This window comes from Pogoniulus pusillus, chromosome 2 (assembly GCF_015220805.1).
Source record: "Pogoniulus pusillus isolate bPogPus1 chromosome 2, bPogPus1.pri, whole genome shotgun sequence".
NCBI lineage: Eukaryota > Metazoa > Chordata > Aves > Piciformes > Lybiidae > Pogoniulus > Pogoniulus pusillus.
Window position 1 is genome coordinate 683,862 of NC_087265.1, and position 24,451 is coordinate 708,312.

Sequence of the window (24,451 nt, forward strand, 5' to 3'; positions counted from 1 at the left end):
TGCAGACACAACACACAATCAACACCAACTGCAGCGCGAGCTCCAGAATCGCTCTCACACCGCCTGCACTTCCAACTGCTACTGAATCTGCCTTCCTCTTGTGGTACATCAAATCAAATCATTTTTCAAGTAAAAAAACTTTGACTTTGGTGTTGTTGAGTAGGTTTTGCCTGGCTGAAAGCCTCTGTTAATCATCCCTCTCCTGCTACGACCAGGAAAAGAGAAGTTGCCAGCCAGACTCACTTATCTTGCAGTCCTGCTCATCCGAACCATCTCCACAGTCGTCAAACCAGTCGCACTGCAGCTCCATGGGGATGCATTTCTTATCAGTGCAGGCAAACTCATCTTTTTTACATGGTCTTGCTCTAGATGTGGTTTTATCTGGATAAGCACAAATTAACAGGAGAGACAGAAATCAGCGTTGGAGATTCTCAGATTAGACACATACAGACCACAGAATCAAGCAGGCTGGAAGAGACCTCCAAGCTCAGCCAGCCCAGCCTAGCACCCAGCCCTGGCCAAGCAACCACACCATGGCACTGAGTGCCCCAGCCAGGCTTGGCTTCAACACCTCCTGGGACAGCGACTCTGCCACCTCCCTGGGTAGCCCATTCCAATGCCAATCACTCTCTCTGACAACAACTTCCTCCTAACATCCAGCCTAGACCTGCCCTGGCACAACTTGAGGCTGTGTCCCCTTCTTCTGGTCCTGGCTGCCTGGCAGCAGAGCCCAACCCCACCTGGCTACAGCCTCCCTTCAGGGAGCTGCAGACAGCAATAAGCTCTGCCCTGAGCCTCCTCTGCTGCAGGCTGCACACCCCCAGCTCCCTCAGCCTCTGCTCATAGGGCTGTGCTCCAGGCCCCTTCCCAGCCTTGCTGCCCTTCTCTGGATACCTTCCACTACCTCAACATCTTCCTGCAATGGAGGAGTCCAGAACTAGACACAGTACTCAAGGTGTGGCCTGAGCAGAGCTGAGCACAGGGGCACAATAACCTGCCTTGTCCTGCTGGCCACACTGCTCCTGATCCATGCCAGGATGCCATGGGCTCTCCTGGGCACCTGGGCACACTGCCAGCTAAGGAATGGGAATGACCACAAGGCATGGAAAATTCTGAATTTCTGAATTTCTCCCAGTTTCCCATTCTGATGTACTAAGCTCCAGCTAAGGTGTACTGAAGGACAAGCAGATCTCTGCAACAGAGTTTGTCTCCCAGCTGTGTGCTCTGAGCAGAAGGCCTGGCAAGATCGTCACCTACCGCAGTGGTCTTCGTCTGAGTTGTCGCCGCAGTCATCCACCTCGTTGCAAAGCTGCTCGGGCCGCAGACAGACCCTGTTGTTCCTGCACCTGTAGGGCCTGGTTGGGGGGCACGGAAACTTGACTGTATGTTGGAAAAAAGAATCAGCTGTTATCCAGCCTGGACCTTCTGAACGCCTCCAGGAAAGCAAGCAGCAGGCACGGGCAGACGTCTGCCCCTGACACACCACCGTGCTTGGTGTGAACAGAGCAAGAGCTCGACAGTGCCTGCTGCGCAGCTTCTTCAGCTGGGGAATGAAGCTACTGCGTGTGATAAGGAAAACTGTACTTGACTGTGAGACCACAACAACCACACCATGCTTTTGGCTGGAAAAAGCCTCCAAGATCATCAAGCCCAACCTGAGACCTAACACCGCCATGACCACTAGGCCATGTCCCCAGGTGCCATGGCCACAGGTTTCTTGAACACTTCCAGGGGTGGTGACTCCACCGCACCCCTGGGCAGCCTGTGCCATTCCCTGACCACTCCTGCAGCTAAGAAATTGTTCCCTCTACCTAATCAGGCCATTTCTTCTCATCCTGTCACCTGATACTAAAGGAGAAGACAGCAGCCCCCACCTCACTCCAACCTCCCTTAAGGGATTTGCAGAGAGCAATGAGGCCTCCCCCAGCCTCATCTTCTCCAGACAGAAATCAAACAAGCAAGCGGGCCGTGCAATGGTGCTCAACACTCCACTGCACAAGTGGCTTTCTCCCATTCTGCACTTCCTACCAAAAGAGGAATTTCTCACTTCTGTCTTCTCTGAAATTACACAAAGAGTGTAGCAGAAAACTACATCCCAGCCTCTGAGCTGAGCTTCCAGAAGTAAGAGCCAGCAGGCTCAGAGGCACAGGCCCTCCTCTGCTGACTGCCTGGCATTTCTCACCTCACACAGGGAAAGCAATGAAAAATGTAACATCCTACCACACATCTCAGCAGCTTCATCAGAGTTATCTCCGCAGTCATCCTCGCCATCGCAAACCCAGAAATGCAGTTTGCAGAGAGAGTTGTTGCACAAAAACTCATCAGCTCTGCAGATATTTCCCCCTGGGAGGATGAGGAGAGACAAAGCCCAGAGGTAAACAGGACAAAAGGACATCAGTGTCAGATACAATGAGTCCCACCACCCATCACACACTCGTGGCAGGGCTCAGGGAGCAAACCCCAGACTAAAAGGTGGAGAGCAAAGAGAAAGAACCAAGCTCTTCCTTGACCAGACCCTTCCACTTGCTTTCCAGGATGCTGTCTTCCAGAAAAGCCCTGCCTGGGCCCATCAGTAATTTGTACCATCAGAGACCAGTGCAAACCAGAAGGGAGAAACAGAAACAAACTTGTGAGAGGCCACTTCAGACAGGAGCTACTTTATGCCATGAATGTCTTATCCTCTACCTGCTCCTGCTCTCACTCTCTGAGCCACACACTGTACTCAGACAAGTGATTGCAGTCTCCTAGCCATAAGGCACCAGCTTTTCCTTCTCCTGAAAGCCAGGCTTGTCTCACCCCCATCACCTTCCTTTGTAACTGAGGAAGACCTTGCCATGTAGCACAGGGCAGACAAGACTAGGCGGCCTCTGACAGTCTCTTCCTGTCTGTGACTTCTGAAATTCCTCATGAGCAGAACTCAGAAGGCAGCAAGAATAAAATCTCTCATGTAACTGCAGTGCTGACTGACTCATCTAAGCAACTGCAATGGAGGGGAGAGCAAACAGTTTAAGCTGGACTGCTAAAGTTGTAGAACTTGGTTCAAATTGGACTCAGTTTTAATGTGTGTAGCAGTAAAAAAGGATTTGTTTCAGAATTAAAGCTGAGTTTTCTGATAACCAACAATCACAGAATTGGTTGGAAAGGACCTCAGAGCTCATCTGCTCCACCCTCCCCACCATGGCCCCAGGGACACCTCTCAGCTACACTCAGCTGCTCAAGGTCTCATCCAACCTGGCCTGCAACAGCCCCAGGCAGGAGGCAGCCACAGCCTCCCTGGGCAGCCTGGGCCAGACTCTCACCACCCTCACACTGGAGAACTTCTTCCTCAACTTCAAACCATTCTCCCTTGGCCTGCTGCAGACCCCCTCAGGAACTCTGTTAAGGAAATCCCTGGAAGTGAATTTTCTCTCTAACACACTGTCCTGGTCACCAGATTGCCAGTGTCCTGAGAGGAGCACGAAAGAAATAAAGTGGTGTCCCTGCAGAGAGGAACTTGCCATTGCCTCTAAGAGCACTGGCACTGTGCCTTACCCCAGTGCATTGCCCCCACCCTGGCAGTCAGATCTGGTGCTAGGGGCTTTCTGCTTCTGCATTCAGTGCCCTGTTCTTGCCTCACTGGAGCAAACTGGAGGCTTTATGCTGCTAGTAAAGGCTTCAGAATGGGTTTCATTTTAGGGTGTTTTTCCCCAGACAATGAATTTGCATGAAATGCCCAGAGAGAGTAGAGAGAGTTGGGCACTCTCACCCTGTGGCAGCCAATACAACTCGCCCCCACTGCAGAGCTCACTTCTGAACACCAACAGAAATGGTCCTTATCGTCACCATCCGAGGGAAGATCTCTACAGCTGAAGCATTCTTCAGGATGAAAGGCATGAATACAAATAATTGTGTATGTAATCATAACATAACCATCATTCTACTTGGATAATAAGATTGAAAAGAGCTCTGCACAGTGGGCTACAGACAACTATGATGGAGATAGGTTTAGAATGCTGCAGAATGGAACTCCATTTGTGTTAGCTGTGTTTCCAAAGCTGAAAAAATGAGTGATCAGTCAGATAAACTGGCATTTGTCTCAGGGCATTGCTCTGCCTGTCAGAATTCTTTTACAGAATGAATTCTTAGATGAAAAATCATAATTGTGACACACATCCGAAGTATTACAGCAATAACCAACTAGGCAAAGTGCTGCTTATTGCATTAGAAGCAATTTGCAGTTCACAGAAGCTCCATTACAATATGCAAAGAATGATGTGGGCCTCAGCCAAAACCCACATGTGACTACTTACACTTCATTGCTGTTTAAAGAGAGAGGCTGCATTCTCTAACAGCAGCTTGGAAACGGACTGCAAGCACTTGAGAACTTGGTTCTCTGTCCTCTTCAAACAAGTCACTCTTCAACAAACACTTCCCAACACCACTTTTGTCTTTTTTGCATCAAAACACTGCTGCTCCACAGCAGCCCTGCCACCCAAACACCTCCACAGCTGCCCTGCCACCTAAGCACCTCCACAGCTGCCCTGCCACCCAAACACCTCCACAGCAGCCCTGCCACACAAACACCTCCACAGCTGCCCTGCCAGCCAAGCACCTCCACAGCTGCCCTGCCACCCAAGCACCTGCACAACATCCATGTTCTGGTCTCTCTTCTAAACTCAATCATCCCATGTAAGATCTTCTTTCCTCCCAGCTATGGCAAGTGTTAACAGACTTACAACACATAAGAGGAGGATATTTCACTCCGCAATTGTTTGCTTCATGTCTGATGCTTTAGCACTTATTATTGCCCTGCAATATGCCTTTGAAGTGGCACACCTATGGTGATTGGAGATGGCTAACAAAGAAACACTCACCGAAAAGAAAAGAAAAACCTGAAAAGAAAGCAAGAGGCTGACAGAACGCTGAGGGAAAGCTTGCTGCTTTAATCTGAGTGAGAAGTTCTGTGCATGCCACCATTACTGAATTGCTGCACTTGCTAAGAATCCTGTGCAGTCACACTGCTAGTGCCTGGCAGCTGAAGCAAGGGTCAGGCATGAGAACCAGAGAAACAACAGAAACTCAAATCAGCCAACCAAAGAAATGAACAAACAAAACAACAAAATCCAAAATGTGCAGAAAAAAAGCCCCAAACCCCAAAACAACCAAAAAGACCCAAATCAAACAAACAAAAACCCAACTACAACAAACAAGCAACCAAACAAACTCCAAATGTGGTTTTCTGGGTTCTGGTTAGGTGCAACATTTCATCTCCACAGAAGTGATCAGAGAAGTGGAGTCTTCAGATGATCTCTTTAGTGATTTTTTCATCACATCGCATGGCTTTGTGACCTACTGCTGCTGTAAAACTGCACATGAACCAGTTCCCCTGCCAGTAAGAACACAACCTTTTGGTCTTAGGGAAGGAACCACCAAGAAGGAACAAGCAGCTCTGACTCATAAACAATCTGCACCTTGCAAACGCCTTGTGAAACTGCTAAGCTTCAAGAGAGGTCACAGAGCTTCCATTCCATTGCTCAGCACAGCCAGGACACCACTACCTGGCAAGGTGTGTTAATGAAAGCCTAAGCAAGCCTTTAGAGAAAAGCCTCCCTTGCCTTGGTCACAGCTCTCCTCATCGCTGCCATCCACGCAGTCGTGGATGCCGTCGCAGAGCCAGCGCACAGGGATGCAGTGAGCCTTGTTCTTGCAGCCAAACTGATCCTCTCTGCACTCTGTCACACAATCCAGCTGTGGGAGCACAGAGGTGGAACAAGGAGTCATGAATGACAACAATGACAAACCTAACAACATTTCCCAGTGCTGTTTGTTGTGGGCCTACATATTTAATACAACAAGGCTGTCCTTGACATCACAAAGCACAGTTTGAATAGCTACTGAAGCCCAAGTGAAACTCTTACCACACATTAGGGATGGTCAGAGAATCACACAAGGGTCTGAGTTGGAAGGCACTTCCAAAGGTCATGCAGTCCAACCCCCTCTGCAGTCAGCAGGGGCATCCTTAGCTAGATCAGGTTGCCCAGAGCACCTCCCTGGGCAAGCTGTTGCAGTGTGTCACTAGCCTTGTGCTGCAGAACTTGTTCCTAACGCCCAGTCTAAGTGTGCTCTTCTCTAGCTTGAAGCCATTGCCCTTGTCCTGTCACCATAGGCCTTTGCAAACAGTCTCTCTCCATCCTCCTTGTAGGCCCCTTCAGGTACTAGAAGGTTGTTATGCTCTGATAGTGCTTCCTGTTGCTCTGTACTAGCAATGCAAACAGTCTGCACTGCTGAAGTGAAGTGCATGACAAGAGCTGACAGTGGCCATGAGACCAGTCAGTGCCAGGTGGCTCATATCCACCCTGATCAGAACTAGACTGATCTAGAGTGGGCTGTCTTCATCTATGCTGTGCAGCAGCCAAAGCTCTGGCACCCTTCCTACTGAACTGGCACAGCCTTTTGGGCTGTGAGACACAACTCCTCTCGATCTTTCTTTGTTGAAGTTGTTCCTGAGGGTGGGCACTTTAAAAACTGACACCAACAGCGTAGCAGGTAGGAAGCACAGCGTGGCATGAAGGCTCAGGGAGCTGAGCTGCCTGCCAGGGTTATGTTAGATCAATCTAGGGGGCAGACAGAATCAAATGTGACACAAACTTCTCCACACTGCCAGTATGGAATCCTTGAAGCAAACTTCCCCAGAGCTGTGCTCAAGTTGTGACTTAGGGGAGGCAAATGAGTCTCCTCCAGCAGGTGGCCAGAGAGCAAACACACAATGCAGGGAACCACAATCCTGGGGGCAAGTCACCTGAACAGAACAAACCCATTTGGTTTTTCAGTTATTTCCAGGTCTGAAGGTGTTACCAAGTGCCATGCCAGACAGCAGGGTGGAACAAAAGCAGGCAGCTACCTCGTCAGATCCATCAGCACAGTCATACTCTCCATTGCACCTCAAGGACGCCGAAACGCAGCCTCCGCTGGCACACACGTACTGACTGGAGGAGCAGGTGGGAGAGGCTGGTGGCAAACACAGAGCTGAGCATTAAGGGACAGACAGTATATAAAGAGGATGTTCACACTTCCATGCTTTTTAATGTGGTGACCACACTGAGCAACCTCTGCAGCAGCTGACTGGAGCTTTTCCAGTCACTTGCAAATGACAGTGAAGCACAGGAGAAACCCAAACTGGAGCACCCTAAGGCCAGATTGCCTTAGTTAGGCTGACCTTAGGAAGTGAACGTTATTACAGCTAAAATAAACAGCTATGGATCAGTTTCATTTAAAACACAAGGCAGGTCTGTCATAGGCTGCTACCAGCTGCACCTAGCTGCAGCTGACAAAAAGATCCCTGGAGAGCAAACATCTTTATGATGTGTGACATGGAGATGCAGCCAAGCAACCTCAACAGAAACAGGAGGTCTGAGAGAGAAAATCTTTGCGTGAGGACAAGCAAACCTGGAATGAACTACACAAACCAGACCCAACTCACCTAGAGACACTTCATTAAAATGCCAGCTGCTGCAGCTTCCAGAGGATTTGAGATGCTGAGCATACATTAGCAAATCATACTGCAGAACAATAAAGTAAACACCACTTCCCAGCAAGCTTCACGTTGCAGGCTTGTACAGAAGTGAGGTTTTCAAACCATGAGCAGGAGGACACAACGATCAAAATTCAGAAGATAGAGCCCTTTAGATGCCTTTGTATCCCTCCCTACTTCTCGTGCCTAAGCCACCTTGATTTGTTGATTTATTTCCTCCCTGTTTGGTTCTGATTCATTTTGTCTGTCAGCATGATTTAGAGCCATACCTGGTTCACAATTTCTCTCATCATCCCCGAGCTTGCAGTCTTCATGACCATCACATTTCCACTTTGCTGATATGCACTGACCATTGGAACACTGGAACTGATCCCTGGAGCAGCCTGTTTCACAATACCTCTGGTACAACAATAACAATGCAGAGGGGAGATTAAGGCTTTACTATCAGCATTGGTAACTGCTAAGCTGAGCACAGAAGCTATGGCCTGGCCTGTACAACTGCACACCGTGGAGTTTAGGGATGCCTTGTGCCCTGAAATCTGTTTGGAGCTGTGACTCATGAAGGGGGGTGGCACTCTCTAAGCATGTGGGAAGCACCTGAGACGCAGCTCTGGCAGACAAGAAGGGAGAAAAGGCAGAGGAAGAACAGCAGAACTGCCAAGCATTACGCAGAGGTGTTCTGCTGGACAGCAGCCTGGTCAGCTTCCTCCCCACACCCCACAAATGAAACCAAATCACTGCTGTGTGGTGAAAGTGTCCCGAGCAGGGAGCAAAACACTTCCAAGATGGGATGGGGTCCAAATCACTGCTGGGACAAAAAGATGTGAATCACTGTAAAACCTGACTTGGTTTTCTTTTGATGTTCATTATTTGAGCAGGTTTGGTTTGAATTTAGTGAAAGTATTTGCATACATGGACACAAGGGCTGCTTTTCCAAACAGTTGTGTGTGGGACTCTATTCCCAGCAATACCAGCCTGCTAATATGCTACAGCAACCCTTTTCCTGGAAGAAGCTTACCTCATCTGAGCCATCTGCACAGTCATAGTCGCCATCACACCAGAATCTTGCTGAGACACAGTCTCCATTTGCACAAAGAAAGTCTTTCAAAGTGCATGTTTGAGGCTCTGGACACAGAAAAGAAACAGCCCTGGGTTTATTAGCAGTTCCACGCCACACCTTATACAGAAACCCCTCCTGTCAGTCAATGGATCCTAGAGTGGCTGAAGCTGGGAGGGTCCTCAGTGCTCATCTGCTCCACCCTCCACACCATGCCCAGGGACACCTCTCAGCTACACTCAGCTGATCAAGGCCTCATCCAGCCTGGCCTGCAGCACCCCCAGGCAGGAGGCAGCCTGGGCCAGACTCTCACCACCCTCACACTCAACAACTTCTTCCCAAGGTCCAGTCTAACTTCCTTAAAATTTATGCTGCTTGCAACAGAATTTTCAAGTATCTTACATGAAATTTGCCAGGTGGGAACCACAAATTATTTTCACTGAGCTTAGATGAGGCCTTGAGCAACTGAGTCTAGTTGAGAGGTGCCCCTGCCCATGGTGGGGATGTTAGAGGAGATGAGCTCTAAGGTCCCTTCCCACCTGAGCCATTCTAGGATTCTATCATCATAAAATAATTTAGTGGTATTTATATGCTCAGTAAAAATGGGAAAATTGCACTGCTATTAATAATCACTTTCTAAAGTAAAACTTTTGTGTGTCAGCCCCCACCCCAGGCTATAACAATAATTAGCTCTGAGTGGCTCTGAGCCAGCTGATATTTCCCCCTCTAGATGAATCCCTGGCATATGAAAACCACAGCAATACTGCTTGCAGAAACTCCTAACATTTCAAATGTAGAGAGCAATTAAAAGGCAGCCAAACCCACTTAACCTTTTAAGAACAATGAGCTCTTCTTCAGACATTCTGTACCTATGGATATCCTGTCTCAAACTGGAGAGAGAGGGGAAGCACCTGAGGTCATTACCTTCACTATACTAAACACACATTTGAGACATACAACCAGGAATGTACATTCCAAATTATCCACACAACAAGAGGTGAACTTCTTGGATTTCTAAGCACAAAGGGAGTAAGGAACAGAAATTGTCTGCTGAAGAGAAGGCACTTCAGAACTATTTGTGGATCTCCCCTCCTGAAATACTTCATAAAGACAGATTATCAGAGTTTGTCATTTCTTCCTGACATCCAGGTCTAAACTAGCTCACTGAAGTGGTGTCAGGCACCCAGGTTTCTCACAGGCAGTGGAGAACTTGGCCAAGAGCAGCTTTGAAGAACATCTTGTGTGTGACTGTGACAGCAGTGGAGCTCACAAGTACCCAACCAGGCACACGGGGAGGTCGAGTCTGACCAGACCTCCTTGTGAGCCAAAGGTTATTGCTTGGTCACTGAGTAGCTCTCATCACTGCCATCTAAAGATCAGATGCAAGACAGTGACAGAGGGCAGCTGGCTGGAAGCTTCAACTGGCATTCAGCAGGTGCCAGAGGAGTGCCCGGTCGGGGGAGGGAGGATTACAGCTCTGTATCAGGAGGAGCAAAGCCACAGCGCTCCAGCACGGGAAATGCTCAGGTCTGGACGAGTGACTTTGAAGGGACCAGACGGAGCTGCATAAACACACCCGCGGCAGGCATCAACGCTCCGGAGCTCCTCGGGCCTCGCTAACAGGGCGGCGCTGTGCACCAAACACGCTTACAGACAGCCACTTACTACAGCTCTCCTCGTCAGAGTTGTCGCCGCAGTCGTTCTGGCTGTCACACCTCCAGTGGTCTGGAATGCAGTTGTTGTTCTTGCACTGGAATTCGTGAGGCCCACAAGACTTTTTGTCTGTAATCAAGATGAATATCATTCAGCTCGCTGCAGCAAAGACACAAAGCAGCAAAGAAAGCTCTTGCCAGCGAGATGCCAACACTGCTGGGTGTGGTTAAGAAGGAGAAATCCTAACATTTGAACTACTGCTTTCAAAAACAGTGCTTCACACGAGGGTCTACTTATCCATTCCTACCCAGGCAGAGATGCTCACAAACTTGATGATACAATAAGGACTGTGGACACTGTCACTTCAGTGGCAAGTTCAGCAGAAAGGAGTCTGAAGAAAGAGCAAGCTGAGCACTACTGCACTGCATCTCAGAACTGCACTGACTCTGCCTTGCACTTAGCTGCAAGAGTGCTTTACAAAAGAGTAGATCACTTCAACAGATCACTTATTTAAGAATGCACAAAGTCTCCCCCTCTCTCCCAAGTTGTTTGCTGTAGTAATTTAAGATTAATTACATCTGGCAGAAACCTTGCAAATTGATTCTACATTTTTATGCTCTCAGACGTTGGATTAGAAGCCTGCTGGCAGAAAACAACCCATAGTAAAGGACATAATGGTAATCTGAGATTGCTTCTCTTCCTGCAGCAAATACTCAGCAAGCTTCTCTGTTAACACAGCAGCACTGCAAGCTAAGCTTCTTGGAGATGCATAAGTGTCCTAACACCACAAGCCCTTCTAAACAGTCCCTTTCCAGACTTCCTGTAGGTCCCTTCAGCTACTGAAATGCAGCCTTAAAGTCTCCCTGGAGCCTTCTCCAGGCTGAAGAGCCCTAACTCTCTCTGTCCATGGGATCTCTGCAGTAACACACAGAGCAGCGTTGGCTGAGGAAACATCCCCACGGCAGTGCAGTGCTGGAGCGAAAGAGAGACAACCCTTCAGACAAGTTTGGCACTATAAGCACTCTAGACAAGAACTCAAAGTGGAGCAAAAGAGAGACAACCCTTCAGACAAGTTTTGCATTACAAGAACTCTAACTGATAACAAGACAGCAGCAGCAGCAAAGACAGGTTTTTATTATGCTCAGCTTGCAGCTTTGGAATTGACTTCCAGCAAACTTCCTTTCCATACAAATAACCACCTTTACATTTAAAAACCAAACTGGAGAAGCCCAAACCATGTTAAAAGTGCTGCTATATTAAGGTCATTTAGACATATTTCAAATGCTAAAATGATGGAAACCTTTAGGAGGTTTTTAAAGCCACCCTCCTCCTGCCAAGCCTTAGCTGTTCTGCGTGTGGCAGCTACACTGAGGATGCTGAGAATCTGTTGTCTCCTCCAACACAAAAGCTAGAAGATTTCTGTGCAGCCAGCTGCTTTGAAATCAAGAGGTAGGTGGCTTTTCAGGGAGTAATTAAGCTGTGGAAATCCCTCCTTGCAGTGTGAGGTGAAAACCTTACAATGCTTAAAAGGGTCTAAAATGTCCCCAGGGTTACCGCACGCAGAGACATGTTCAGCTCACAATATCTGACTCTCAAACTGTCAGAGTGTCTCAGGGAAGGCTCACTCCAGGTCTGCTTTGCTCACTTATTCTTCCTTAGTGCCAGCTTTCAGTCACTGTCTGAGAGAGAATGGAAGTCTTTGACAGGAACCAGCATTACCAGCTGCATGCACTGGGACCAAAATAAACGGTTTGCTCAGCTGAGGAATTCCAACACTGGTCTTGCTATCACTTCAGCTAATGAATCCCACTGAAGTACCTCTTACAAATCAATTTCTTCCCTACTCAGTGTTGTTCTCTTAATTTTTTCCTCTACAGTTGTAAACTTTGTGCCTTGAGGATACTATGAGATTAATTAAAGACCCTTTGTGCCACACCAGTTAGGCTTGCAGGGGTTACTGAAAATGTCAACTCACAGATTTGAAGCTTTCAACGCTGTGTCAGTTAGAGAGAAGCAAGTTGGAGATGGAGGTGATGGAGGACAGCGCAGGAGAAAGCACTCACAGAGCGGGTCAGAAGGTGAGCAGGGCAAGGGTAGTTCTGCAAAAGCCCAGCAGAGGAAAGAAAGCCTCCATGGCAAAGTCTCACCTCCTTTGTATTCACTGTTTCTCCAGCTGATAAGATTAATTAGTTCCCTGTTCTTGACAAGTGGAATGATGGTCTTGGAATTTCAGTGCTGAGGAAGAGTTCAGCTGGAGCCAGGCACAGTGACTGGCTCCAGTGACCCCATACATGTGCTCGTGTCAAAACCCATCAGTGGAAATTTGGCTGTGCCTCTGTGGTGCAGCCTGCAATGCTGTTCCTCTGCTGTCCCACAGCAGCACGCACTTGTTCAGACTCCTGTGTGCCCTGAACCCCCTGACTGATGCAGGGATGAAGCACAGAGAGAAGCTCTGCAGCCTCTGCAGAGCTGTACTTCTCCTTCCCCTCCAGCTCAGAACATCTGTCCATCTTCTCCTTTCCAAACTTGCCCTGACATTTCCACAAGTGTGCTCCTGCACTTGGTGAGCATGCACCTTGCATGGAGCGCCATGTTCAGCGATTTCCCAACAGTGTGACCCACTTGCTCTGACTCAAATTATCTCTAATCCATTCCCAGGTGAAAAATGGATATTTCTTGTTTTCATTGCTTCACAACAAAAGAGCTGTCTTGGAACTTTCCAACAATGCAAGTTACAACCACAACCAGCTACCACCACAGACTGGGCTGCTCTAGGTGATCCTGCTCTGACAGGGGGCTTGGACTGGATAATCTTTTGAGGTCCCTTCCAGCCCCTGACATTCTGTGATTCTTCCATGGCAGGAGGTTGGAGTAGATGATCTCTGAAGTCCCTCTCAACCTAAGCTATTCTGCGACAATAGCATAGTAGGTGAATAGAACAAAACATCACAGAATCATAGAATCAACCAGGTTGGAAGAGACCTCCAAGCTCATCCAGTCCAAACTAGCACCCAGCCCTGGCCAATCAACCAGACCATGGCACTAAGTGCCTCAGCCAGGCTTTTCTTGAAGACCCCCAGGGACGGTGCCTCCACCACCTCCCTGGGCAGCCCATTCCAGTGCCAATCACTCTCTCTGGGAAGAACTTCTTCCTAACATCCAGCCTAGACCTCCCCTGGCACAACTTGAGACTCTGTCCCCTTGTTCTATTGCTGGTTGCCTGGGAGAAGAGGCCACCCCCACCTGGCTACAGCCTCCCTTCAGGTAGCTGTAGACAGCAATGAGCTCTGCCCTGAGCCTCCTCTTCTGCAGGCTGCACACCCCCAGCTCCCTCAGCCTCTCCTCACAGGGCTGTGCTCCAGGCCTCTCCCCAGCTTTGTCACCTTCCTCTGGACACCTTCCAGCACCTCAGCATCTCTCTCGAATTGAGGGGCCCAGAACTGTACACAGCACTCAAGGTGTGTCCTGAGCAGTGCTGAGCACAGAGGCACAATAACCTCCCTTGTCCTGCTGGCCACACTGCTCCTGAGCCAGCCCAGGATGCCACTGGCTCTCTTGCCCACCTGGGCACTGCTGCCTCATCTTCAGCCCACTGTCTCCCAGCACCCCCAGGTCCCTCTCTGCCTGGCTGCTCTCAGCCACTCTGGCCCCAGCCTGTAGTGCTGCTTGGGGCTGTTGTGGCCCAATGCAGAACGCTGCACTTGGCCTTGTTCAGTCTCATCCCCTTGGCCTCTGCCCACCCGTGCAACCTGGCCAGGTCCCTCTGCAGGGCTCTCCTACCTTCCAACAGCTCCACAGCTGCTCCTAGCTTGGTGCCATCTGCAAGCTTACTGCTGCAGGACTCAATCCCCTGCTCCAGATCATCAGTAAAGACACTGACCAGGGCTGGGCCCAGCACTGATCCTCTGGCACACCACTAGTGCCAGCTGCCAGCTGGATGTGGCACCATTCAGCACCGCCGCCGCGCTCTGCCCCCCGCCCCGAGCTGTCCGCGAAGGGGGGTCCCGGGCCCGCCGGCCCCCGGCGCCGCTGCCAGCCGGTACGGACTGCGCCCAGCGCGCCCCAGCCGCTCCGGGCAGGTCCGGGCCGGTCCGGGCCGGTCCGTGCGCGCGGGGCTCGCGGCGCTGCCGCAGCCCTCCCGACCCGTGCCGAAGCACCGAGCCAGGGGTCCCGCGCGTGTGCGAGGCGGGGCCGCGGCGGGAGCCAGCCCTCGGGAGCGAGGCCGGCAGCGGCCCCCGGAGCCGGGTTGCTTGGGAACGCAGCCCAACGCGGGTGGTCAACTCCATCTCAGGCTAAACAGGGGCACCAGAGCGATCACGCACAGACCAAGCTGAAAAGTACCTCTGTGAGAGGTGCCTTAATAAAGCGCCCTTAGCTGGTTCTGCAGAAACAGAGCTGCTCCACCAGAAACAGAACTGCCTCACCTGTCGTATCAGTGAGAACCACGCTAGGAGCTGTGGGGTTACACCTGTGACCCAACAGTGAATCTCCAGCGAAGCAGCGGGAGTTGTTCTTGGAGCTAAAGGCAGCCTGCACCTCTGCCTTGGTGGAGCAGGCTGCTGTGGTTCTGGAGGCTGTGTGAAACCTGACACAAATTAGAGCTTGGTTTGGTGAGGCAGAAATTGTAGCTCTGACCTTTGCTGTAGAGGCTTTTCCTCCTCAAACCAACAGACTGAAGCAGAGAGCTCTCCTAAGTACCAAGGGTTGCTAGAGGACTCCTTTGGGGACGGAAGGGCTGTGGACTGGTGGGTCAGAGCAGATAACTCCCTGCAGCTCACAGACAAAAGCCAAACTTGCCCATGTCAAGCTGGAATCTGCTCTGGACCCTTCTGGATGGCCACTTTTCACCAGTGTAATTTGACAGTGCTGCTGTTGTTCGCTCCAGCAGCGCCAAAGGACACAGGATACCTTGGCAGGAAGGGGGCACCACGGCGAGGACGTCCCTGCAGGACACACAGACCACTGCTCTGGGCCGGAGCCCAAGTGTGCAACTGCTCACGCACAGAGCAGCAGCCCCCCGCGGCTCCGCGAGCCGCACACAGCTTTCTTACTGGGCACGGAAGGGGAGATCGGGTGGGAGGATCACTTCCTGTGGCTGCTTTGTCACAACTGCCAGCCCGCAGGAGCACCTTCAGAACCCCTGGGAGACTCACCACAGTTAGCTTCATCTGATCCGTCAGCACAGTCTGGGTCCTCATCACACACCCACAGCTTGGAAATGCAGTGCTTGGTTGTTTTGCACTGGAAGTGGTCTGGAGAACAACTGTTTTCAGCTGGAAAGGAAACAATTCCAAAAGTAAATCAGACAGCTCAGCTAACACTCAAAACACTTGGGTTTGATAAAAAGTACCTATGAGGAATCCCAGATTCAGGAATTGGCTGTCGCTAGCATCACTCATCTCAAAGCTGTAAGAAAATCCAAGGGCTGGAGCAGCTCTGCTGTGAGCACAGGCTGAGGGAGCTGGAGGGGTGCAGCCTGCAGAGAAGGCGGCTCCAGGGGCACCTCAGAGCTGCCTGCCAGTGCCTGAAGGGATCCTGCAGGAAGGCTGCAGAGGGACTTGTCCCAAGAGCGTCACTCTTCTTTAAAGATAAGCACATGCATGAGAACCTCCAATCTGTTCCGAGCTGGAGTGACTGCAGGTGGATGTCAGTCTGACCAGCTATCCCACAGGAATCATTGTCCCACTTTCACCTAGGGAATCCCAGAAGACTTTAAACAAACCTTCCTACCCCTGTGAAGAGCAATTTGATTCTTGGTACCATCCTTGCTGCTTCTTGGCTTGGCATGATGCAGAACCTGAGGCTAGTCCAAAGTTGGGACCTTCTTTCTCTGAGTGCCACGTTCCCATCTGTACCTGCACAGCACTGGAACTGAAAGCACTGGGTGTTGGCTCTGCTGTTAGCTGCCTTACAGAGAGCAACCCTGCATCTCAGCTGGGACACCTCAGCAGGGGGTTCAGAGTGCTCTGAAGGAAGTCCACTCTTACCACCTGCACCTATGGAAAGCCCTGAGTCCAGAACGGGACTTTTTCAAGGACATTTGATATATAAAGCAAAACCAGTGGCAGAGCTGGAAAACCCCAACTTTGGATGCTAGGAACCTTAGTCCAGCAACCCCAGAGTAAAACAGCTGTTGAACTGAGCTCCTGCCAGCCCACACACAAGAGCTCTGTAGGAGACTTCTTTTAAACCTCCTCTTCTTGTAATCTCCCCACAGGCTACAGAAGAGTTTTTAGCAGCCACGAGCAGTGGTTTATTACAATATAACCTGGCTAATGTAGCTTTCATGTCAGAGAAGCTAAGGGATGCTGGGTGAAGCACGACAGAAAGAACAAATGTCTGTAATTAACTGCCCCCACTGCCCTCTGTGGCTGTGCAGGTGGGTGGGTGGCTGAGCTCCAGGCAACTCCAAAGCTTGGTTTATGGTGCAGCAGACTCAGATTGTCCCTAGGACATTTTCCAGTCCATCACTGCTGACCCTGACCCTGTTTCTCCCACAATCCCTGAGCACAGAAGTGCTGCAGACCCTGCTGCTCTGATTGAGCTTTTCAGCTGCACCTCAAGGCTTTAGGAACCTTTGTAAGGCTGACCCTGCTTAATCAGCTTCCAAAGAAAGGTCCCGTGCTAACCAACACACAACACTGTCTGCCACAGCCTGCAGCCATTAAGCATGACCACCAACAAAGCCTTAGCATCCTTAGCAACCCCTCCCTTGGAGAAGGCCTTCTTCTCCAGCATCTTCACCTTATTCAGGGAAGTGTAATGCCTGCCTGCCAGCACCTGAAGGGATCCTGCAGGAAGGCTGCAGAGGGACTCGTGCTTAGAGTGTCTAGAGACAGGAGAAGGAAGGGGGAATGGTTTGAAGCTGAGGCAGAGCAGGGTTAGAGTGGAGCTGGGGAAGAAGTTCTCCAGTGATCCAGCCTGACCCGTTCTAGGAGTCTAGAATACAGAAACATTGAGGAAGCTAATGCAGCAAACAGGAATCAGCAGTAGAGCTGAAGGGCAGAGATGTGTTTCAAGACAGCCCCACCATTTTAATGGTTAAATGCTCAAACACAAACTATTCAACACATTTCCATTCCAAACCTGGAAATGTTTCTCTACTTCTATCTGAAAATATGGAGTGGAAAGGCATTCATGGAAAGTAGGATGTGTTAAAAACAGACTAAATGGAAACGCAGTTATGAAGGTAAAGTAACAAAAAGGTCCCCAGGGGAAAGTGAAGAGAAAAGGTGGAAAACTGCATCAAAAGGCTGTAAAAGGAGCTACAGATTGACATTTTTTCTGCTAAAAGACACCGAAAAGTATCTTTTCCCATTGAAATGGGAATGCTGCAGGGCATGGCAGATGAAAACCTCAAGCAGATGAGTCATTCTGGAGGTGGTTCAGAGTGAAATGGATGTTTCAGCCTAATCCAGAAACCCAATTAGCTGCTGGAAGCTGTTTACACACCCTTCTCTTTGTAAGCAGTTTAAAAACCAGAGCCAGTGAAGTCACAGCAGCGTGCTCTCTTGCACATGGAGCACTGGACATCCATCCACCCCACTCATCAGCTGGGCTGCACGGTCCTCAGACTATTTCACAGAGGTATGCTATGTATTTTACTGCAGTTAACAGCAGCTGCAGTCACCAGAGTGTAACTTACGGCAGTCTCTTTCATCTTCTTCATCACCGCAGTCATCCTGCCCATTGCACCTCAGATTGACTGGGATACACTTCTGGTTCTTCGTGCACTTGAACTGCCCTGACAGACAGACGTGTGTGTCTGCAAGGTAAAAGAACAGAAGCCAGCCACTTAACAAGCTCAAGGACTGGAAGGTTTGCAAATGGAAAGCTTGGAACTGCAGCTTCTTGCCAGAGTTGAAAGCATGGCATTTAACTCAGCTTCACCACAGCTCTCCAGTCCCCAGCCTGTCTTACAACCTACCACAGTTCAGCTCATCAGAATTGTCCCCGCAGTCGTTCTCCCCATCACAGATAAAGGCTGGCAGAGCACAAAGTCCAGTCCCACACTGAAACCGTCCTGGTTGACATCTGAATTCAGCTGAGAGAGAAGAAAACTTCTGGTGAAGGCCATCAGGGGAATGGTTAAGGTGGTGTTGTGGTCTGATGTGCACTCATCAGAACTCAGACCCCGTCCTGTTCGCCTAAACACCACCAGTCAGAGCAGCCCCCAGTGACTAACACACATCCTAGTGCAGATTAACTCCATGGCAAAGGAATCCAACCACTGCAGCTTGACTTTGCTGATGACACAGAGTGCGTCCCTCTCTAGGCTGATGCTTACTACCAGCTCAGCAGAGACTTGCTGTTCAGGATCTCAAGAGCTGAGCTCTGCACTGAAGACATTGGCTACCCCCCTCTATTTCCCACGACAAGCCTAACATTGCTCCTTCACAGCCACTGCCATTTGAAGCCTGCTCAGCTGCGCTCCTCTGAAGCAGCACGTCATGTAAACACAGTGCAGCTGACAATGTCATCTCATGTAGGATGAGCACATATGTCAAAGCTTGCTCCAAAAGCCCCTGCAGCAGAGAAAGAACTAATTATAAAACTACAAAACCATGCATGAGAGATTTCAACACACACCAAAAAAGTCACTCAGCTCAACTGTTACTTAAGGCTGTAGAAGGCAGAGCAGAGCAGGTTGTGTATTTAAGCTCAAGGGCAGAACACAAGAATCATGATGTGCAGCTGAACATAATGAAACATTAACATGCCACTGGAATTCCACGTGGAGGATTTTATCAATGCTTGGAAATATCTACAGGGTGGATGTGAAGCAGATGGGGCCAGATTCTTTTTGGTGGTGCCCAGCAGCAGGACACAAACTGGAACATGATGAAAACGTTCTTTACTCTAAAGGTAGTAACACTGGAGCAGGCTGCCCAGAGAGGCTGTGGAGTCTCCCTCTCTGGAGGGATTCCAAACCAGACTGGAGATGTTCCTGTGCAACCTGATATTGGTGAACTGGCTCCAGCAGACTTAGAAGACCTTCAGAGGTCCCTTCCAACCACTGCTCTGTGATTCTGTGATTGCTGTTACATGCAAACACAAACCAGCTACACCTGGCAGAACTCTGCATTGCCATGCCAAACCCAGCAGCCTCAGAACACTGCTTTCAAGTTACAAACTGTAACTGGGCTCAAGTAAAGGTCTGAAGCATGCAAGCCAGCATTTCCCAGAGACCTCAAAGCCCCTCAGCAGTCACCAGCTAAGGAAGGCCTTTAACAAGAGCCTGCAGCCTTTCTAAGAGAGACCAGGGAACAGAACGCAACGCTGCCAACAGAAGTGATCAGACATTCCTCTCCCTAGTACATACAGAGCATTAGGTCTGTTTTGGGCTCTCCTGCCAGAACTGGACCCCAAGGTCAGGATGCACTTACGGCACTCCTCAGGCTCATCAGAGCCATCTCCACAGTCGTCCACAGTGTCACACTTCCACCAGAACGGGATGCACTTGTCCGTTTTGCAGCGGAACTGTCAGAGGAAGGAAAGAAGGACAAAACCCCAGGCTTTGATACCTGACTTATCTCTCAACAAAAATAGTACAGTGTGTGAAAAATCAGATTCCCTGCCCAAGCCATTGCTCTGTTGGTCAACTCCAGCTGCTAATTGTACAAAAATTGGCTTGTAAATAGTGAGGGTTTTCTGATGATGCTTTGCATTGAGGCTTCCACCAATACAGATCTTTGTAGCTTCACCGACACTGCTACAGTGACTTAGTGCCCTGACATAAAGCACTCACTGCTTTGTGCTGCATTCCATGATTTGATTCTTTGAGATACTATTCAGAATGAGCACTTCAGTTCTTTAAGGGTCGTTGTGGACTGCTGAAGTAGACTTAATATCATTTCTTAGACGAATCAGAACACTCATGGCTACAGAGAAGAGCCCTAATGTTGTTGTGCTTGTATCCAGGATTGCTTAGATTGCCCAAATTAAATGAGAAAAGCAGGAGTCAGGCTGCCAACCTCTCCAAAGGAGAAAATACTTGGACAAAAAAAGACAAACTCTTCTTTGAGAGCTTGGCAATGCCTCTCCTCTCAGCTCGGGCAGCTCTGCACCTTTGTACTGACGCAGAGGGAAATGCAAGCAAACCAAACTGTAGAAATGACTTGATGCAGCCTTCCAGGGCTAAACTCAGACGTCACTGCGTGGCTCATGCTAGCAACAAACACCTACGGAGGTTTGTGTTGTGTTTCCTACCTGGTGTTTGGATGAGCACAGAAGGGACAGGAACAGGGAGCTTCAGGCATGCAAGGCACTTTGTTTTCTGTGACCAGGCACAGCAAACGGCCTGCTCTGCTCTGCACTCTCACACTCACTGAGCATTCAGTTGGGAGGGATTCAAATGGGGTGTTAAATCTGGGGCACTGGCTCAGCTCTATCTTCCCTGCCAAGGACGTTCAGTTTCACAGGCATTTCTGTAGCAGGACTTCTAGCTGGAGCTACCTCCTTCTTGTAGCACATTGAGAGGCAGCCTGCATGACAGGTCGCCTTGGAAGGGCAGCTGCTCTAGACTGTTCACAAAGGTCTGCAGCTTGGAGCAGCTCAGCAGGCAGGCTCCAAAGGTAGGCTACAAACAGAACCTCAGCCTATCCTCACCCTCAGCATTTCCTACTTGCTAGCACATCCTTCCTCACACTGAGCCAGCAAGGTGGCCCACATGGCCAGTGGTATTCCAGGGTGCACTGAAAAGTGTGTCCAGCAGATTGAGGACGTCTACTCTGCCCTGGTGAGGCCACAACTAAAGTACTGTGTCTAGTTTTGGGCTCTCCAGCTCAAGAGAGACAGGGACTGGAGAGAGTTCAGCAGAGTGCCATGAGGATGATGGCAGGACAGGAGTATCTCTCTTATGAGGAGAGGCTGAGACCTGGGGCTCTTTAGCCTGAAGAGCAGACTGAGAAGGGATCTTATCAATGCTGTCATTAGTAACTGAGATGAGCACTGCTCCAAATATTTAAGAGTACAGACAAGTAAGCAAGGAGAAGTCTGTACAAGAGCACAGACAAGAAAGTAAGCTTCCAAGTGAGTACAGACAAAGTGCATCATGGTGCAGAAGGGTGGCAGAGGTCAGCAGCACGCATACGACAGAATTAGACTGCTCAAAAAGCTGAACTCCTAGGGAAGTTTTAAGGCCATATGTAATATTCAATCAGCCAATCACTTGTCTGGGTAGAACAGCACAAAGATGTTTAGCAACAAGAAATGAGTTTGTTCTGCTTCATCTACCTTCTATTTTAAGAGGGAAAAAAAATGACTGATACTTACTTCAGGTAGTAGCACATGCACCTTCCATACAGAATTCAGTGTTTTAATTGATGCAATTGTTAACCAATTGCACATTTTAGCATTCCCATTTCAGCTTCTGCGTTGTTTTAATGAAGCCCTCTTGCTCACCTCCCCAGCTGAGCTTGTCTCCTCGGGTAAGGCTGCTCAGGCACGAGCGCTCCCAAGTCACTGCCAGCTTCACCTGGCACTGTAGTCCCGCACACCTCCTATGCTTACGCCTCATTTTTTAGACAGATGTTTCTCCCCAGCCATTTTCCTGGCTTTAGCAGTGGTATTTGTTCTGGTGGCTGGCAGAACATTCAAAAGGGAACAAGTCCTGCTGGCTGTGGGAAGTAAGGCATTTGCAAGCCTCCTTGCAGCCACCAGCCGTGCGGCACCCAGGAGTTCCCTCACCTGCAGGCCCCACGTTCCATGGGCACCAGCAGTGGTCATTGCAAAGCAGATGGAAAGGCAGCCAGCTGTCCTCAGCTGCACTCACCTGACTGGCAGTGCAGTTGGACAGGCAGGTCTTGTTATCCGCCGCCAGGTAGAAGTTGGTGGGGCAGGCACATGTGTACGTCCTGCCAGGGGCCAGGAGGCAGAGGTGGCTGCAGCCGCCGTTGTTCAGCGTGCACAGGTGTTTGGGCACTGTGGGCAGGACCAGAACAGAACAGCAGAGCTTTTGTTTCAGGGTGCTTCAGGCTTCCTTCTTCACAGAGGAAGAAAAGTGTCTCATGCACAACTATTTCTACAGCGCAACGCCCCCAATCAAAACCCCACAGGAGCAAACTTCTGCCTTTCAGCTACTCTCTGCTCTATGCAAAAGACAGGTACTGCTGTGCATGGAGATTTGATACCTAAGCTAAGAGGAATTTAAAACAAGCACTGGGGTGTGAGGGGGCTTAATACAGAATTAGCTTATATAGGTCAAGTGCCAAATTGTATTTGGTAGCAATTGCAAGAGAGGCACATCAGGAGGATCAGACATGATGATAAGCCCTGCACTGCCTGACACTCCTTAAGTCACACTGGTTTCTAAACAGCAGTGCTCTGCAGTATTGATACTTTACCTTTCAAATCCTGCTAAATGCTTCCCTAACACCCAGGAAACCACTAACTTGTACTGGAACTCAACCTAATCAGTCCTGCACTTGCGCTGCCTGGGCTGATCCGTAAGCACCAGACCTGGCAGGTCCCCCCTGAAGAAGGCATAGCACATTTATCTAACAGCAGATTTACTTCCAATATTAATCGCAGATATATGTTTCAACAGGCCAGTCTGAAACTGTGCATGATTTGGAACACAACAGAAGCAGGAATCAATCACTGCAGACAGACAGGCTCCTGTTTACTCAGCAGCTGGCTGCTAAGTGGAATACATCAGCGAGCTGTAAGGAAAGCATGGAGAGAACAATTACCATCGGGCTGCCTGTAGGAGTGATACACCTGGATGTCTGTTATTGCATGCCAGGAGTTAATCAGCGATAGTCTGCCTGCTCCAGAGGTTTTGTGGGCACGGCTCAGCGATTTGGTTTTCCCGTCTGTCCAGTAGACGTAGTCCTCAAACAACGTCAGTGCAATCACCCCCGGAATGTCTTGGTTAGGCACTGCAAGGAGAGATGCTAGGATTAATGTTGGCCCTTGGAAGACTGCCAGCAAACCATTCCATACTGCACGGGCTGACAGATACGACTGCTCTATAATGGCTGCAGAGTAACTGCCATGACAGTATGTCAAGCCTAGGGAGTTCTTTATTGCCAGTGACGATGAAGATGGATGGGGCAAGAGCTCTGCTTGCTTCAGATTAGTTGGCCCAATCAGTGTTAAGGAAACGAGAGAAATTCAGTTAGGAAGAATCACCTCCAGATTCTACAGCCAAGCCACACTCACCCCTCGGGTAGTTTGTAACATCAACCTAACTCCACCTGCTCTTTACAGAAGGATGATATCCATTCACTGGGTTAGGGGAATAAAAGCTGTTACAAAGCAACCTAAACATGAAGCAGACACTTGCAGCTGCACCATGTGTGGCAGCTAAAAACAGTACTTGAGTTCAGCAGGAGAGGGAAGAGAAAAAGAAACTTGGCAATGAAAGAAACCCAGCAGCAAGAGGGAGATATTGCTGGTTGCTGGCACATGCAGCCTGGCAGCCACACAGCCTACGGTGGTGACAAGGCCCCATGGCAACGATGCTGCAAAACGATGAAGCAGCACAGTCTAGTAAGGCAGGGAAGGACACAAGAGACAAGCTGTGGAGCACTCCTCCTCCCACTGCATGCTCCTTGGTCTTGGACTGTTTGTTCTTGGTAAGCGAAGACTGAACTCAGCTTTGCTGTCCTTTCACCAGATAGAGCTGTCATCAGAAATGTCACAGGAGTAGGGCTGCCCACAATGCTCTCTTTGTAAACTACAACCTTTTGTTGCTGACTAGCAGAGAGGAAAAGGCAGAGCAGAGCTGAGCCTGCCTTTTGTTTATCCAGCATATCCTTGTTTTCTTAGATGAAAAACTTCATCTTCTTACCTGGAATGTGCTTAAACAGAGCTGGCAAGCCTCCAGTTCCAGCTGGAACATTTCATAGTTCACTGACAGGGGATGGCTGCTATGGAGCACATGAAAGGACAACAGCAGACTGAATTACGTGTACAAGAGCTGTGAACTCTGGTGCAGGGGATGCTGCCTTCTGGTCAAGGAAACCTGGCCTCTCAGACACGAGAAGGCATCCTCTTGCCTCTCACAGGCACCCTGGCCATCACTGTGACAGTCTTAAAAAGCTTCCTCACATTGCTCAGACATCCAAGTGCAAAGGAGGACTCCTTTTGGCACCTGGTGCACAGGCAAATCTGGACCAGTTCCTTGCACAGCACAGTACTGCCAAGAAGTGTTCTTAGAGATTCCCTCATCTGTAGAATCACTTTGTGAAGGGGGTCCACAAACTACAACTGAACCACTCCCTATG

The 24,451-nt window shown here is 49.6% G+C and overlaps 1 protein-coding gene across 7 annotated transcripts in view; it reads right to left on the minus strand.

The window, feature by feature from the left end:
- The window catches only part of LRP1B (LDL receptor related protein 1B), a 646,717-nt gene that overhangs the window by 59,322 nt on the left and 562,944 nt on the right, over positions 1-24,451 (minus strand). For 6 of the 7 annotated variants that reach the window (XM_064154536.1, XM_064154527.1, XM_064154516.1 and 3 more), the window contains 14 exons: positions 22,913-23,101; positions 21,994-22,142; positions 19,607-19,700; positions 18,148-18,264; positions 17,866-17,985; positions 15,374-15,493; positions 10,233-10,349; positions 8,529-8,635; positions 7,780-7,909; positions 6,881-6,987; positions 5,595-5,727; positions 2,221-2,343; positions 1,258-1,380; positions 244-381 (listed from right to left, as the gene is read on the minus strand). In XM_064154536.1, coding sequence (XP_064010606.1) covers positions 244-381; positions 1,258-1,380; positions 2,221-2,343; positions 5,595-5,727; positions 6,881-6,987; positions 7,780-7,909; positions 8,529-8,635; positions 10,233-10,349; positions 15,374-15,493; positions 17,866-17,985; positions 18,148-18,264; positions 19,607-19,700; positions 21,994-22,142; positions 22,913-23,101 — 1,767 coding nt within the window. The remainder of the gene's footprint in view (positions 1-243; positions 382-1,257; positions 1,381-2,220; positions 2,344-5,594; positions 5,728-6,880; positions 6,988-7,779; positions 7,910-8,528; positions 8,636-10,232; positions 10,350-15,373; positions 15,494-17,865; positions 17,986-18,147; positions 18,265-19,606; positions 19,701-21,993; positions 22,143-22,912; positions 23,102-24,451) is intronic. The other variant, XM_064154549.1, reaches the window with a different exon arrangement.